This window comes from Fundulus heteroclitus, chromosome 19 (genome assembly GCF_011125445.2).
Source record: "Fundulus heteroclitus isolate FHET01 chromosome 19, MU-UCD_Fhet_4.1, whole genome shotgun sequence".
Classification (NCBI taxonomy): Eukaryota; Metazoa; Chordata; class Actinopteri; order Cyprinodontiformes; family Fundulidae; genus Fundulus; species Fundulus heteroclitus.
Genome location: NC_046379.1, coordinates 6,385,043 through 6,400,108, shown reverse-complemented (window position 1 = coordinate 6,400,108; position 15,066 = coordinate 6,385,043). Strand labels below are relative to the sequence as shown.

Below are 15,066 nucleotides of genomic sequence, written 5' to 3'. Positions count from 1 at the left end.
TGTTCCTAAACGAAAGGCTGGGAATAAGGCAGCAGGCTCAAGGGCACAGGCAAATGATAAGGTTGCTTTAAAATCATCGTAGCATTCAGGTGAAGAGGCAAAGCATTTCCATCTGAGAGGCTAAAAGGAGACCGACTGAAAAACGAGAGAAGCCGAGGTACATTTTGGTCCTGCAGGTACAGCTTCTGACTTTAGCATTTCTACACAAAGTCTTACCAGGCTCATATCGCAATCCTCAAACGCAGTAATGCCTCGGCAAATGACTCACACGGTCGTTTCTTACATGTTAGACAGTGCAACAAGAGGGAAGAGAGGATGAAACCAGGAATGAAAGCCGTATCATCTAAAACTCTACTTTTTTAAATTTATCTGTCGAAAATAAATTAGATTTTCGCCATACAGAAATAAATACACATCTTTTCTCAAACATAGAACTATGTCTTCATCACAGATCTAAACGCTACACCAAATATATTAGTCATCACCGGAGCGCAGAAACGTGGCTAACTAAACGCTTTGAGGAGGCAAACGGCCGAATGATAAACACCTTGAAGCTGCGTGCACAGAGTTTATCCAGGAAAGCAAATCTCACGGAAAAATAATCAACAACTTTCGCAGATCATTTTTAGTTGCATTTCTACACTATTCATGCTGCACAAAATGCAGTTCTTCACCTTACAGTCAGCGTTAGGCTACATCCACACCAACAGCTTCCTAATTAAGCAGAACGTCTTCCTGTTTCAGGCAAAATTAATCAATTAATTAACTTTATTAGTAGAAATTGAACAGGCAAAGCCCAGCATTATTTGCAAGCTGGCTGAAAATCAATAAGAATTGTTAGAAAGCAACACTTTGATCAACCAAACTCTCCAATATGCTGACTGATGATTGAACTTCACTGAACTTAAGCTCAAATATTCAAGTTTTGAAGGAATCTATGCAGAACTGCTGTTATTATGATATTCTTAAATCCTAGAGAGAGCCACTGTAAGTATATTTTGAAGCTGATGAATGAACTCTGATGTGTGAAAGCTGGTCTGTTCCCTATGGTTTTTCCTAAAAAAGACGTGTTTATGGGAATGTTTTTGACCCTCATTTGAGCGAGTCACCCTGTATCCACCAATCTGCAGACTCTCAGCTGTGCGAATCCATTTATGTCATCGTGATTCATTACATTTTATAGTGTAGACTGTAGCTGTAAAATGTTATGTCAACATGAAAGTGCAATAATGTTGCTAAGTATTAAAATATTGATTAAGATCAACTCTTTCTTTGCTCATTACTCTCTTTCATCGTCCATCATCACCATGTCTTTTACTGAGCTCTCGGATCTTGATTGCTACCAATCTATATCATATGTGAACATAATAAAAAGCGAAAATCCATCAATGTGGCTAAATACAATATTGGAAAGCCGAGCTTTAATGCACAGCCTTTGAAATATTACAGCCTGCCTAATGTTGCATCCCAGCATTCATTTGCAGCTGCCATATTTCACACACTGAGGTGGCGTTGATGATTAAAATTTGATATATTGTGCAGCTTTAGTGTGGATAATGTTAACATCTAAATAGACGAAATTTAAACCCAACAGACAGATACAAAATACATAGATTTTTTAAATCAAATTTCCTTGTTTGCCTACAGTATTACATTTTGGATAAGGGATTTAATATAAACAGGTTCTTTATCATTTGAAATAGCCCTCATGGTTTGTTTATTTCTAGTTCAGTCTCATAAGTTGTGTATATATATATATATATATATATATATATATATATATATATATATATATATATATATATATATATATATATATATATATATATATATATATATATATAGTCCATTGTCTATACCGTTACATTAAAAAAATGGAGATTTGCCATTTAGGTTAATTGATTTATTGGGAAACAGGTGGTTTATTGATACGGTTTGTATTGTGAGATCTATTAGACTGGAAATATGTCAAACTAAAAGGAAACAATTTGAGTATAAAGAGCTGGCGGGTTTGTCTGATGCAGAGTTGCCATGCTGGTTAAAATCACTGATTTATTTTGTGCTGTTAATCCTCCAGTTTTTCTCACCAAATTCATTATAGGGGTCCTAACATACTGCAATGGTGTAGCTAGGAGGCGCTAAAACGGCAAACGTGAGATTCATTTAAAACAAAACTGTTGTTGTGGATGCACCCCGAGTTGAAAACAGCAACTCATAATCTCTGTGACGTCTGACTGCAGTTAGTGCCTTTCTGGTTCCCGCAGCAAAATTAATACTGTTTTCACTTTGCAAGTTGACCGTTAGCAGTCTCAAGGTCAATTATTGGTGATTATCCAAAGCACATATTTAGGGAAACCCCCTAAAACCAGTAAAATGCACTCTAGGTCTCTGTGTGCAGCGACAAGACATTTATCATCCATTTAAATCAGAGGGAAATCAGATGAGATGTGGTGAAATCCTCACCCACTCCTTCAGCCAACGCGACACGCCCCGGGTTTTCATTAGCTATGAGCAGATCATCGAAGCACTGTACGCGTCTGATATCTGTCAGGCAGACAGCAGCGTCACTCACATAAAAACACCAGATGCAGATCTGTCAAATGTCACATTTCTAAGAGCTACAGTAGCGTTTTTTTTTTTTTTTGTTGTTTTTTGTTTTTTACAGCAGGGTAACTTCCATGTTCTTCCGACAGCTGCTACATCACCACAGGCCACTCACGCCGCCACATAAATCTGATGCACGACAAATGCATGGTGTTAAAACACGAACGGTTCAGAGCTGATCAAATTCTTCTTACGAGGCCGCGAGAATAAAACTCATGGAGGATGACGGAAAGGTTACGCGATCTGCCCCCGATGCAGCAGAGAGAGAGAGAGAGACACTACTGCAGGTTCTTCAGGAGGCGTCCGTAGCGGAAGTCGTAGACGTGTCGACAGAACAGCACCAGCTCTGGGTCGACGTCGTCGGGCACACAGTGGTGGGTGGGCATGGCGTTGCTAAGAACGGGGGGCACCACGAGGGAGACGGCGCTGTCGTGTACACCCTCCCTGCGGCGCTTTACCAAGGCACAAAATCTGCGCACAACCAAGGCAGAAACACAACACGTTTTTTTTTCTTTAAAACTGCGTGGAAACAGATGTTAAAAATTACCATCATTTGTGAGCAGCAGCATGAAATACAGAAATATAACAAAAACACAAAGTTGCCTTTCTTACCGACAATACTGTGCCAACGTTAGGACATAGCATTTGTCTTCAATACAGGCCACACTGTTGACATCCTGGTGACGGGATGCAAAGATCTCATTCTGCAGAAAGACGCTCAATTAGAACCAAAGAAAAAAAGCCCGGTTGTCCCTTTTAACCGCAGCGTTTCGCACATTTGTCTCATCTGCCAGATATATCCCCAGAACAAATTTGCTTCTCATCTTCTTCTGAGGCAAAGCCTTGTTACTGCTCTCACACAGATGCAGTGACATGTCCGTGAGCTCAGCTGAGAAACGGTTTGCTCCGAATCAAACACTCTTCCTCAGTGAATGCCGCAGAAGTGTTTGCTTCTGTGTTTACAGAAATCTTGAATTTTGCGGACAGTGTTGGCCACATTTATTGCCACTCCTGTATAGATTGGTTAAAAAGCCTTCAAATAAATTTATGCTGCGGCTAATTAGCAACATAATTTCACACTGAAGATTTTATAAAAATTAAGACGTTAATATAGAAAAAAAATGTAACTGGGGAAAAAAAAAAAATCCCATTCTAAAGGGGCGTTCACACCGAACGCGTAGGAGACATTTGGAACTAGTGATTTATATATGATCTCTACGTAAAGGCAATTTCAGGAGCGGATTAACAGTCCGCGATGGAAAAGACATTATTAGGGTGACGTGAACGGCACAAATTGGGTGGAAAAAGTAAAGCAAAAAAGTGCGATTAAGGACATGGTTTTTCGTTACATATCGTAACACAATGTTACAATATGCTTTAACCTACACAGCGCTACCTTATTTTATACTATACCTCACAACATTACAGTGCACTATGTAGCTTATACCCAACCTACATCATTTTAATTTCCTTGACCTGCACTATTATGTTATTATGTATGCTAAGCTAACAGATGTTACCACATGCTACACCCTTCCATGTTTGCTATCCAACATTAACCTACTTATGCTAAGCTACATGGTGTCATGCTATCCTAGTGGTCTCAATCGATTGTGAACGGCAGACGAGCGTTCACACTGAGCCTGGTTCTGGTTCTGATGGAGGCTCTCCTCCCTGTTAAAGGGGAGTTTTCCTCTCCACTGTCGCTTCATGCATGCTCAGTATGATGGATTGCTGCAAAGCCATCAACAATGCAGACGACTGACCACTGTGGCTCTACACTCTTTCAGGAGGAGTGAATGCTGCTTGGAGAGACTTGATGCAACCTGCTGGGTTTCCTTAGAGAGGAAACTTTCTGACCAGTCTGTATAATCTGAATTAATTTGACTTTGTAAAGACTCTTGAGATGACATGAATCATGAGTTGACGCTATATAAGTGAAATTGAATTGGAAAGTTTTTTTTAACTGCTTCACTTGCAGTCAGTTCACTTCTACAGAGCTCTGCTAATGAGCTAATAATTGAGTGAGGTTCAATGAAGCATGTAAAAACTGTGGGACACCGGCCTGTGAGGACTGGAGTTTAAATCCACTGAGCTAAACTAAGCCTTGCTATGCTAGATTATGTTATAGTAAACCCTGTGATAGAGTTAAGACGCATAACATTAAGTTACCACCTGTTATGTAAATATTATCCTTTCTATTACATGCTTGACGCATTTAAAAGCATACGGCTGCAGCATTCATAAACTGAACTTGGAAATCGTTTTCCTCCCGTTTCGTTTGACAAAACCCAGCAGCAATGATGCTGCTGCTGCTGTAGTTGTTACTTTTTTCAGATTAACGACTTTTTATCACAACCTCTCCCCTGGAAACCTATAAGAGATAAAGAGACACCTCTGTTATGAGGAGCAAACCCTTTGATGCTTTCCTTGTGCACAAGTTTTAATAAATTTATGTTTCAATCTTTCTTATCGGTGCTCTTTGATAATAACACTACATCGCTACGCTACATAACACTACACTTTGCAAATTTGTTATAAACAATTATTTCTTAAAAGGTTGTTTACCCATCAAATTTAAAGGCAGAATTTTGGTCAATTCTTCAGTGTAAGATTATAATAAAGGTAAATGTATATTAAAGCGTTTTACACATCTTAACCAGGAGTGGACAATAAGAGTGGAGGGTTTTGAAGGCCAAATATAGGCTTAAGGTTCACATTCTCATGCTTCCAAGCAGAGTTGACCAGACCTCAATATCAGGTGGCTTTACTGCACAATCACACTTGGAAGCTGTAAAATCTTATTTATTGTAATTGTGAAAGGTAAGTAAACATGGCGGCTTCTTACCTCACAATGCATGGTGGGGTTGCGCCCTCCCTGCGTGTGTTCTGGGCGGTAATACCAAAACAAACTCATCATCAGCTCTCCTGAAGGGGAAAAAAATGCACATCCACACAGTTCAGTTCAACCCTTATCACAGCATCAGTTCAGCTTCCTTTATCTGCACAATGGTGACGTACCTGACTCTGGCTCCTCCCACAGGGCAGACACCTTGGCCACGTAAGGCAGAGACTTCTTTCGGGGCCCAGACTTCAGCAGAACGGTGTCTCTGACACGAATCACGTCCCCGTCCCTGCGGATTCCCTCAAAACACTTCCTCAGAACCGGACTTTCCTCCCCCTGGAAGCACAGGTGGCAAAATGTGCCCATAAATGCAAACTCTGAGGGGGTTTGGAGTTGAAGCTGCACATCTATGACTTTTCAGCCTCAATAATCTCTCTGACTAAACCCTAAAGCTAAAATTAAGCAAATGTGGAGTCTCATCAACTCTTAAATAAAAAATCAAGTATAACAAGACCTGCTTTATTTAAAGCAACCATCATGGCTGTCAAGAGTGCAAAACATATTTGACCGTTCACACACATCCAGCCATCTTTTAATTCCCTTTAAAAACCAGCCCTGCTGCTGGACTTTCAGATTTCCCCACAATTTTAGATCTGGTTCAAATGTGTGCTGATGGTGTCCCTGGGCCTTAAGAACAAAGATGTTTTTAAGACCTTGCTGTGCTGTTGAAGGTCGGGTCAAAGTTTGGGTATTTTTTTTTTTGGATACTTGTCTGTTATGACATGTTTAAAGTTCTTCTCTTTTCGTTTACAAATCCAGTAAAACTTTCCTGGTTGCTCTAACCGTAAAATAATGATTGCCGCAATGAAACAAAAAAACAAATAAAACCCCACAAACTTCCAGATTATTCACTTCTGAATGTTTCCAACATTTAATACGACACATATTCAGTTCAACTGAAATCTAATAAACGCATGCGCTTATAAACTAAATAATAAAAACATGGTAGCAAGAGAGTGCTGACCCATGAACCAATACTTTAATAATTAAATTAGTACTTCTGGTATTCATAAGATCAGTATCAGAACGGCCTTTAATCCTTAATTAGGAAACATTGTTCAGAAAGCTTTCCTTTTAGAAATGGGTTTAGATAGAAATAGTGTTTATGCTTCTAGTGGTTAATTAAATTCATGGGAAATACACCTTAGGGTAACTACCAAGAAATCTAGTCCTTGATTGTATATAATTAATTTGCTTGACTGAAATAAACAATATCTTAGATAAAAATGGGCGAGAGGGGGGAAATTACCCTGATTCCTTCTATAAATTGTGATCAGGAAGAAATGCCTCCTTCCAACTAATTTGTCAAAAGACTGATTGATAAAGCCAAAATGATTCATCCCCCTTAAAGATTTAAGTTTAAGACAATAGTGAACCTGGAAAGATGTCATCTATTTGTTGGTCCCCAAGAGTTTCATTAATATAATGACAATCAAGGTTTTTCCACTGATTATTGCAACAGTCACAAATCATTTTTTTAATTGCAATTATTTTCATATAAGGTTAAAAATTTATATTTTCTCATGTTTGTTTATCCTATCAGAAAAACGTCTGAAAACAACTTTAAACCTAAACTTGCAAGGCGGTATGAATAATTTGGGGTCTATTAAATATATTGCCTAGCGCAGGGGTGTCCAAACTTTTTGCCATGGGGGCCAATAATGTCCCGTAGAAAGTACTCAGGGGCCACAAAATTAAACCTTTTTTTAATTAGAATGGCAAAAACCTTCTTTTTTTCCATTTTTACCTGCTCAACAATAAACTAAACACACAAATACTTGAATGAAACAAGCAAATTAGTCTGATTTCTGTACAAAAGGAATCTGTGAATTATTTTGTATATGAAGCATAAAAATACTATCACAGGTTTACCCAGCAAACAATGTCCAACTATTTGGGTTAATCGTGTTTTTCTGTTTTCTTTTTTGTGTCTTTTCAGCAACAAGAAGTGGATTAGTTTGGGCTTACTTATTATTTTACAAAGTTAAATAAATGGTTGCATCTGAGTCTGCCTTTTGGTAAAACGTTGTGGTCTTATTTACTTATTGACTTAAATTAAAAGCAAAAAATATGGATGATAAAGGATTAAAAAAAAATGTTGCTGCACCTTATATTTTCCCTTTTAAGAAGATTTTAATTTGTGCTTTTTTTTTTTTTTTAAATGCCTCGTATCAGTGAAAATTGCCCAACTTTTTAAAAGTCAACCATCTGAACTGGCAAAACCAAATTTAAGCCACTCTTGAACTGGGATTAAGGGCCGCCCAAAATCATTCAGAGGGCCACAAATGGCCCCCGAGCCACACTTTGGACACCCCTGGCCTAGCGGGTGCCCTAAAGACTTTCAGCTCGACTTTCTCTACTTACAACGACAAAAACCTCCTTCTCAAAGGGCAAGCCCAGCGACCTCCAGCCGTTTGTGGATTTTTGCCGGCTGTTCTTCGGCTGCTTGGGAACCGTTTGCCCCCCGACGGCGACAGAGCCGAGCCTCTGCTTCTTGTCCCGGTTCAGAGGGGAGACGGCCAGACCCCCGCGGGCTCCAGACCTCGAGCCGCTGGGCGGCTTGGCACTCTGTGGACACTCCTTGGCCACCTGCAGCGGGGGCTGGGGTTGGCTGGGGTCGGATAGCGGAGTCTGAACGTGGGGCACTGATTGGCCGGCTGGAGGCACAGTGGGAATGGGGCAGCCAGTAAGGACTCTGGGGCTGGGACAGATAGGGATGGAGGACGGACTGTGGTGATCACTGAGGCTTGATGAGTATTCTTCTGTGAAAGGAGCAGAAAAGGTGAGACTGTTAAAGTGGGATGTGTTCACAGATTTCAACAGAGCAGCCGCTATAATGAACTGACTTTAATATCAACAGACATATATATAGAGAGAGATGACAGAAAGGGCAGCGTGTAGCAGCATAAATAAACAGCACCCTGAAGTAAGGTGAAATATAGCCTGCAACTAATTAGACTTACTCTAATATAACCACAGCTTTATTGGTACTGGTATAATATTCCTATTGCAGGGCCTTCTAGGAAAGTTATTATTACAGACGATCAAATATCATCTGCCAGCTTTAGAGATTTTAGCTGCTTGGTAAGTGCAATTGATTTCATAAAATAATAACAAAAATGTTTTTAATCAGATTTAGATAAGCTTAAAAATCAATATAATACAAAACATTATTGAAGATTGAATAAAAAAAATACAAAATAGATCAAATAATTAGCATATTAAATTATTCCTTCCCGTTCCTTCAAAATCTCTGCTGGTGTTTTGCCATCCTCTGTTAAAATGTAGTGAACAGGGTTAGTTAGACTGACTGATTCAGCTAGCTCCTATGGTAACTGAGACAGCTCCCTAGAAAGAAATTCTTTCCTCAGATTCATTAAGACAATAAAAGACTGAATGATTTATGACGTCTAATATTATTTCATGTGAGCATTTACAAGAAATTAAAATCCTGTACAACAACTTAGTGTTCTGCACCTGTTCTCTAAAGTAAACCAAAATCCACTTGTCCACATTAGTAACCACAGTGTTTATGTGGATTATTAAAGGTAACTTTTGTACAAATGTAATATTTTACATATTTATTGAAACTGCCACAATGTCCTGACAGTAAAACATGAGACAAATAATCTGTGGGAAAAAGAAAAGAAAGAAAGAAAATCAAGCTCCTCCCAGTGGTCTTTCTGCCATTCGCAGAAATACGCCGCTCCCGGTCAGAAACAACCAATCAGAGCCAGGAGAAATATCAGGCTCCAACTGGATGTTAGCAGAGTTAGTCACTCTTGTGTCCATGCTGCTCACTGACCCCCCCCCCCCCCCCCCCGGCACAGTGCTAACGTCGGATGACGTTAGCACTGTGCAAGATTAGCAAGATTGCCAGTGGGATGCAGCTCCCATGCTAATTTAATTATGGGCAAGCTTTAGTTGCTCTGAAGTGTTTGCTTGTAAAGTCATGCATAGCGCATAGTTTTCTCCCAGCGTTCCATAAATTGGCTGCTGTCTTTTCTCTATTTATCTTGAATATTGCATTTTCATCTGAATATGGCGTATTATTAATAGTTGTGCAATATTTTCTTTTTTTCCTTTCTGATAAGTTCATTCTCTTTTGCTTTAGAACATAACTTTAAATGAGCTTCTTTATTCATTACTAATTTAGTGTATAACTCTTACTCAGTGTTTTTGCCACGTCACACCTGACTTTCCCCGTTATGGGACAATAAATATATGTCTTATCTTATCGTAGCTGTGTGGAGTAATGGCAGAGAAACGACGTGCTTTACAAGAAAACTGCTGAAGTCAAGGAAGGAAGGAGTGAAGCAAGCAATGGTATAGGAAGGAGGAAGAGAGGAGGAAGGAAGGGGAAGGGAGGAATGGAAGGAGTGAAGCAACCAAGGGGAAAAGGAGAAGAAGTAATTAGTGTAATCACAAGTGGAAGAAAGGAAGAAGGAATTGAAGGAAGGTAAGGAAGGAAGGAGGAAAAAGTGAGGAACGAGAAAGGGTGAGTGAAGTAAGCAATGTGGGGAAGTAAGGAATAGAATGAATTGAAGGAAGAAAAAGAAGGAATGGGAAGGAAGAGGGATGGACCAAAAAAGGAAGGATAAGAAGAAAGAAGGGAGTGAAGTAAGCAATGGGAAGGAAGGAAGGAAGGAAGGAATGAAGGGAAAGAAGGAAGGGAAGGAAGGGAGGAAGGAAGGAAGTATAAAAAGGAAAGAAAGAAGAAAGGATGGAGTGAAGTAAGCAGGGGAAGGACGGAAGTAAGGAAGGAAGTAAGGAAGGAAGGAAGGAAGGAAGGAAGGAAGTAAGGGAAGGAAGGAAGGAAGGAAGGAAGGAAGGAAGGAAGGAAGGAAGGAAGGAAGGAAGAAAGAAACTTCATCAGATCAACCTTTTTCAGAGTGTGGAAGTATATTGTAACACCTTTTGTCTTATTTCATAGTATTTCATCTCTGTCTATGGCATTTCCATTAGTTTTTATATTTCCTTATGTTTTGATGTGTCATTAAAGCATAATATAAAGATCTATGAGAGAACAAAGAGCATCTGCTGTCGATATTTTGTTAAAGTCATGGTTTTATCAACTTTGCTGTTTTTTTTTTTAAATTACTGATTTTAGAAAATTAAAAACTATGGATTTCATTCCAACTCTGAAGCTGAAACATCGTGAAAAAAAGAAAATAGCTTTATTAAATTCCTGTGCTGTAATGTTGCGCTCTAGTCTTTTGCTCAATGAGAAAGTATTTTCTGTGTTTTTGAATGTCAGATATCTGAAATCGCACACTGATTTTGCCTTTATTATAGGTTAAGGCTCTGTTTTTGTAATATATGGCAATAGTAATGTGGAGAAAAGCAGATTTTCTTTTGCGATTCTCTCACACATCCAAATACGAAGGACTTTTTGGCATGTTTGAGGAGACCAAAAACTCCCGTCAGTTCTGAAACAAAGATATATCTGTGTAAACCTTGAGACGTGCCACAAAGCTGACAAGAAAGTGGAGATATTACTCTGAGTAAAAAAAAGAAAAGAACAAAAAACAACTCAGAATAAGAGGCGTATTCAGGCATGAAAGCGACAAGACAGTGTAGGTGGACCTCCGGCCATTTGCCACCGTAGACGTGTCAGAATAGGGAAAAGAAAAGGTGTTACTAATGACATTAATAATGGCTCATTTTCTATTTCTGTGTCCCAGGAAGCCACGTCAGAGCGACGGTAAGCCAACACACCGAATGTGACGAAAATCTGTTGCATTAAACTCAGGCACCATTAACTTTATTATTACTCACACCTGTTCTTTCCAGTGCTTAAATATCTCATGAGAACAGGGTTAAAGATTTCCACTGAGATTACAGCTGGCCCTGCGGTAGCCGACAACGCGAGCTTTCTCTAAGTGACAAACAGCCTGTGTGTGTGTGTGTTCGTAGGAAATAAGCCTTTTTTTTCCGTGAGGTCACGTTCAGGTGCTTTAAAACACACAAGCCTTCACGTACACATCCCCTGTTGGTGTTTTCCTGTTCTGACTCTCATTTCTCTCTCTCTCTCTCGAGCTGCAGCACTAACTGCTGACACTTGAGCTCATACAGTCGGCTCATTAGGTTTCCGCTGGGCTCGGTCTGCAACCCACATGCATTCAATCTGAGACAAAAGAGGTCCTGCCCTGTTCCTGATTTTTTTTTTTTCTCTACACAACTTCCCAGTTGACTGACATTCTATAATGGAAAAAAAAAAAAAAAAGACCTTAGATAAGATGGCTATTCTTAGCACGCTGTACCACTTTGGCTGAAGAACCCAAACAGGAAATGCATTCAAAGTAACCCTGCAATTAAAACGTGAAACATAAAACACAATCTAAATGTGATGGGAAGCTTAGAGTGTTTTCTAAAAGACTAAATGACGCAGAGAGCTACTGAAATGCAAGTAGTGCTCACTTTGATGTTTTTTTATATCAAAGTGCACCATTATTGACTTTATCAACTTTGCAGTAATAGCAAATAATCAGAAGAGTAAGTTGTTTTTGAAATACATGGATCAAATGTGGAGTGACTATACTGCAATAAAAGGGAAAAAAGGCCACAAAACCAAACAGATCTTCAAGATATACACTATAAATCACAATTGGTAATTTGTACTGTTAGATAGGGCAGAGTAGTAATTTTAAAACACATTTTCTGATGCAAAAAACACCATCTGAGTCTCTTTTAAAAACAAATCCATTACCATATATGGATCAACATGACGTGTTACAGTACAGCTGAGTTCTTGTAAACAGAAAACAGATTGTTTTCTTGAGAAATAAATATGTTTTTCCACAGGAAAATATAAAGTGGATTATTTAACCCAGTCAGCAACAGAGCTTTTATTTAAGGTCGAGGATGCAGATAGATCTTTGTTAGGGTTGATGTTATGTCCAGATAAAGCCCTGATTAAGTCCTATACGTTTCATATGTTTAGATAAAACAAAACTGACTGGTCTGAATGTGGCGTAGCCTAGGTCCACAAGAAATAAATACATCTGAAAATCATTTAAAAAAATACTGGGAGGCATAAACTGAGAGCTTAAAATAAATGCTTAATCTAGTTTAATATGAGTGAATTTCTTCTTTTAATCAGCTGCTGTAATAATATAAAAGAGAATCAGTATTTATATTTATCTCAGAGCCAAAAACTAAGACAATTGTGGTAAATCTGAAAAGATATTTAACATATTTACACTGTAATATCAGACGGAAACGATACACATTGCTGCTAAATACTGGAGCTGGACAGGATGAGCACCGTCTTACTTTACCTCAGCAGAGACAAAGTTCAGTTCACTTTCAGAAATAAAATATTTCCAAACAGAACTACACTCATTCACAGAGGAAACACAAATGCTCAAAATAGAGTGTTGACTTGATTCCTCCTCCGCCTCAGATAAGTAATGAGGAAGTGAGGATCTTTATTTGAGGTTTTAAAAAAAGTAATTAATTCAGTCCCAACTAAAAATAAAAACCTTAATTGGAATACAAAGCATTACCTACATGTAAACTATTAGACCTACATTACTTACATAATATATTTGCGCAAGTGGAAAACAATGAAACTTGATTTTTTTGAAAGGAAATGTGGAAAGAAAAAATAGAAGCAAACAAGACACGACTGTAGCTAACTAAAAAAAAATCATACTGAATGTGAGTAGATGGCGCAAATACAGCAAAGGAACACTATCTGCACTATTCGGTCATATAAATTAAAGAAGCATAAAAATAAGAAATCAACAAAATTAGGTAATTTAAAACAAAAAGAACATAACCTGGCCTATTATTGTATAATTTGTATTAACAAAATCAAAGTTATTCAGAAATAACAAAGAAGAAATAATAAAAGAAACTCCTAAAAATGTCAGTGTTATGGTTTTCATTATGGGTTTATATGTTTCAGTATTTTTCTTGTTAAATATAAATATGTTATACACTGCCTGGCCAAAAAAATAGGTCCCTAATATTTAATTGACCACCTTTAGCTTTATTTACAGCGATGTATTCGCTGTGGCATTGTTTCAATAAACTTCAATAAATGTCACAAGCTTTATTTCCACCCAGGGTTGCATTCATTTTCCACCAGGATCTTGCATTGATCTGTCTTTGAATTTGCTTAGTTAAATCCAGGTGATTACTTTTTATTTTGGCCAGGCAGTGTATTTATGTCTCCCACGGCTGCATCCCTGTTGCTCAAAGGAGTGCATCCGCAGGTCCTTCACAACAAAATTAATACGTTTGTTTTAAGCGCAGGTTTTTTTTTTTTTCATATGCACAGGTTCTGACCAAGAATCGTGAATCATTTACACCCTCTCTCATATTCTGGTGTCCATTTGCACACGCTTTAGCTAGTAATTAAGTAAATAAGCAAACTTTATATAAAAACCACTAAGTGCTTTACAATAAAACAAGCACAAAACGACACAAAATCAAAAGATAACAAAGATAAAACAGCATAAATGCAACATCTTTGCATAAAACTAGTTGAAAGCCAGTCGGAACAAGTGGGTCTTTGACTGCTTCTTAAAGGAATGAAGAGAGTGAAGACAGAATAAAGATAAAGGTGACGCGTTCCACAGTCCGGGGGCCCTGGCTCTAAAAGACCGATCCTCTCTGCTCCTGAAATTAGTTCAATTAACACTCTTTGGCTGGAGGATCTTAAGCTACGAGAAGAGGAATACGGTTGTAAAAGGTCGGTAATATAAGCTTGAGCTTCGCCACTCAGGGCTCTAAAAGTAAAGACTAAAATTTTAAAATGAACTCTAAAATGAACCGGTAGCCAATGTAAAGAGATTAAGACTGGGATAATGTGCCGTCTCTTTCTTGTGTTGGCTGAAAGCCTTGCAGCAGCATTCTGCACTAACTGCAGATGGCCAAGATCTTTTTTTTTTCAAACACAAAGAAAAAGGCTGTTACAACAGTCAAGATGAGATGTAATAAAAGCATGAATAATCATCTCTAATTCGGCTTTTGACGCCAAAGTTCAAAGCTTAGAAATATTTCTTAGCTGAAAGTAGTTTTTGATTAATCTGCGAGAATGACGCTCTGGTGAGGTGGAGGAATCAAAAGTGATGATTTCTGAGGCTTGGTTTGACAGAGGAGGCCAATACACCCCAAATTACTCGATTTCTGTTATTTGGTTCTCAGGGGCATGATTATGGGCCATTACTCTGGGTGTTGCGTGTAAAATATTGCATATTGCATATTTTTCCTCACATTGTTGTGTAAGTAAGCTGCTGCCTTTCCCCCATTTAACTTGGATATTAATTTGTATTCCAAATGTTCCATATATCAATAATTGCGCAATAGTTTCTTGTTATTTTTATTTTTTGCCCTTTCTGAGAAGTTAATTCTCTGTTGCTTAGAACTGATCGTTATATTATCTTGTAGTTCATTACTGGTTCAGTGTGTTACTCTGCCTCTGTGCTTTTCCCCTATTGTGGAACTATAAAGGTATTTCTTAACTTATATTCTTCTGGCCTTGTCTTATAGTTATATTTTCTCTGTTCATTATTGTTTAGGAGTTTTCCATTTCCATTTAGTTAGAA

At 38.3% G+C, this 15,066-nt stretch overlaps 1 protein-coding gene across 3 annotated transcripts in view; it reads right to left on the bottom strand.

The window, feature by feature from the left end:
- Positions 1 to 1,852: 1,852 nt before the first annotated feature.
- The window catches only part of bahd1 (bromo adjacent homology domain containing 1), a 65,202-nt gene continuing 51,988 nt past the window's right edge, over positions 1,853 to 15,066 (bottom strand). For 2 of the 3 annotated variants that reach the window (XM_036150862.1, XM_021317533.2), the window contains exons 3-7: positions 7,874 to 8,271; positions 5,626 to 5,785; positions 5,453 to 5,532; positions 3,217 to 3,308; positions 1,853 to 3,075 (exon numbers count right to left, since the gene is read on the bottom strand). In XM_036150862.1, the coding sequence (XP_036006755.1) occupies positions 2,883 to 3,075; positions 3,217 to 3,308; positions 5,453 to 5,532; positions 5,626 to 5,785; positions 7,874 to 8,271 (923 nt within the window). In that variant the 3' untranslated portion in view covers positions 1,853 to 2,882. The remainder of the gene's footprint in view (positions 3,076 to 3,216; positions 3,309 to 5,452; positions 5,533 to 5,625; positions 5,786 to 7,873; positions 8,272 to 15,066) is intronic. The other variant, XM_012864590.3, reaches the window with a different exon arrangement.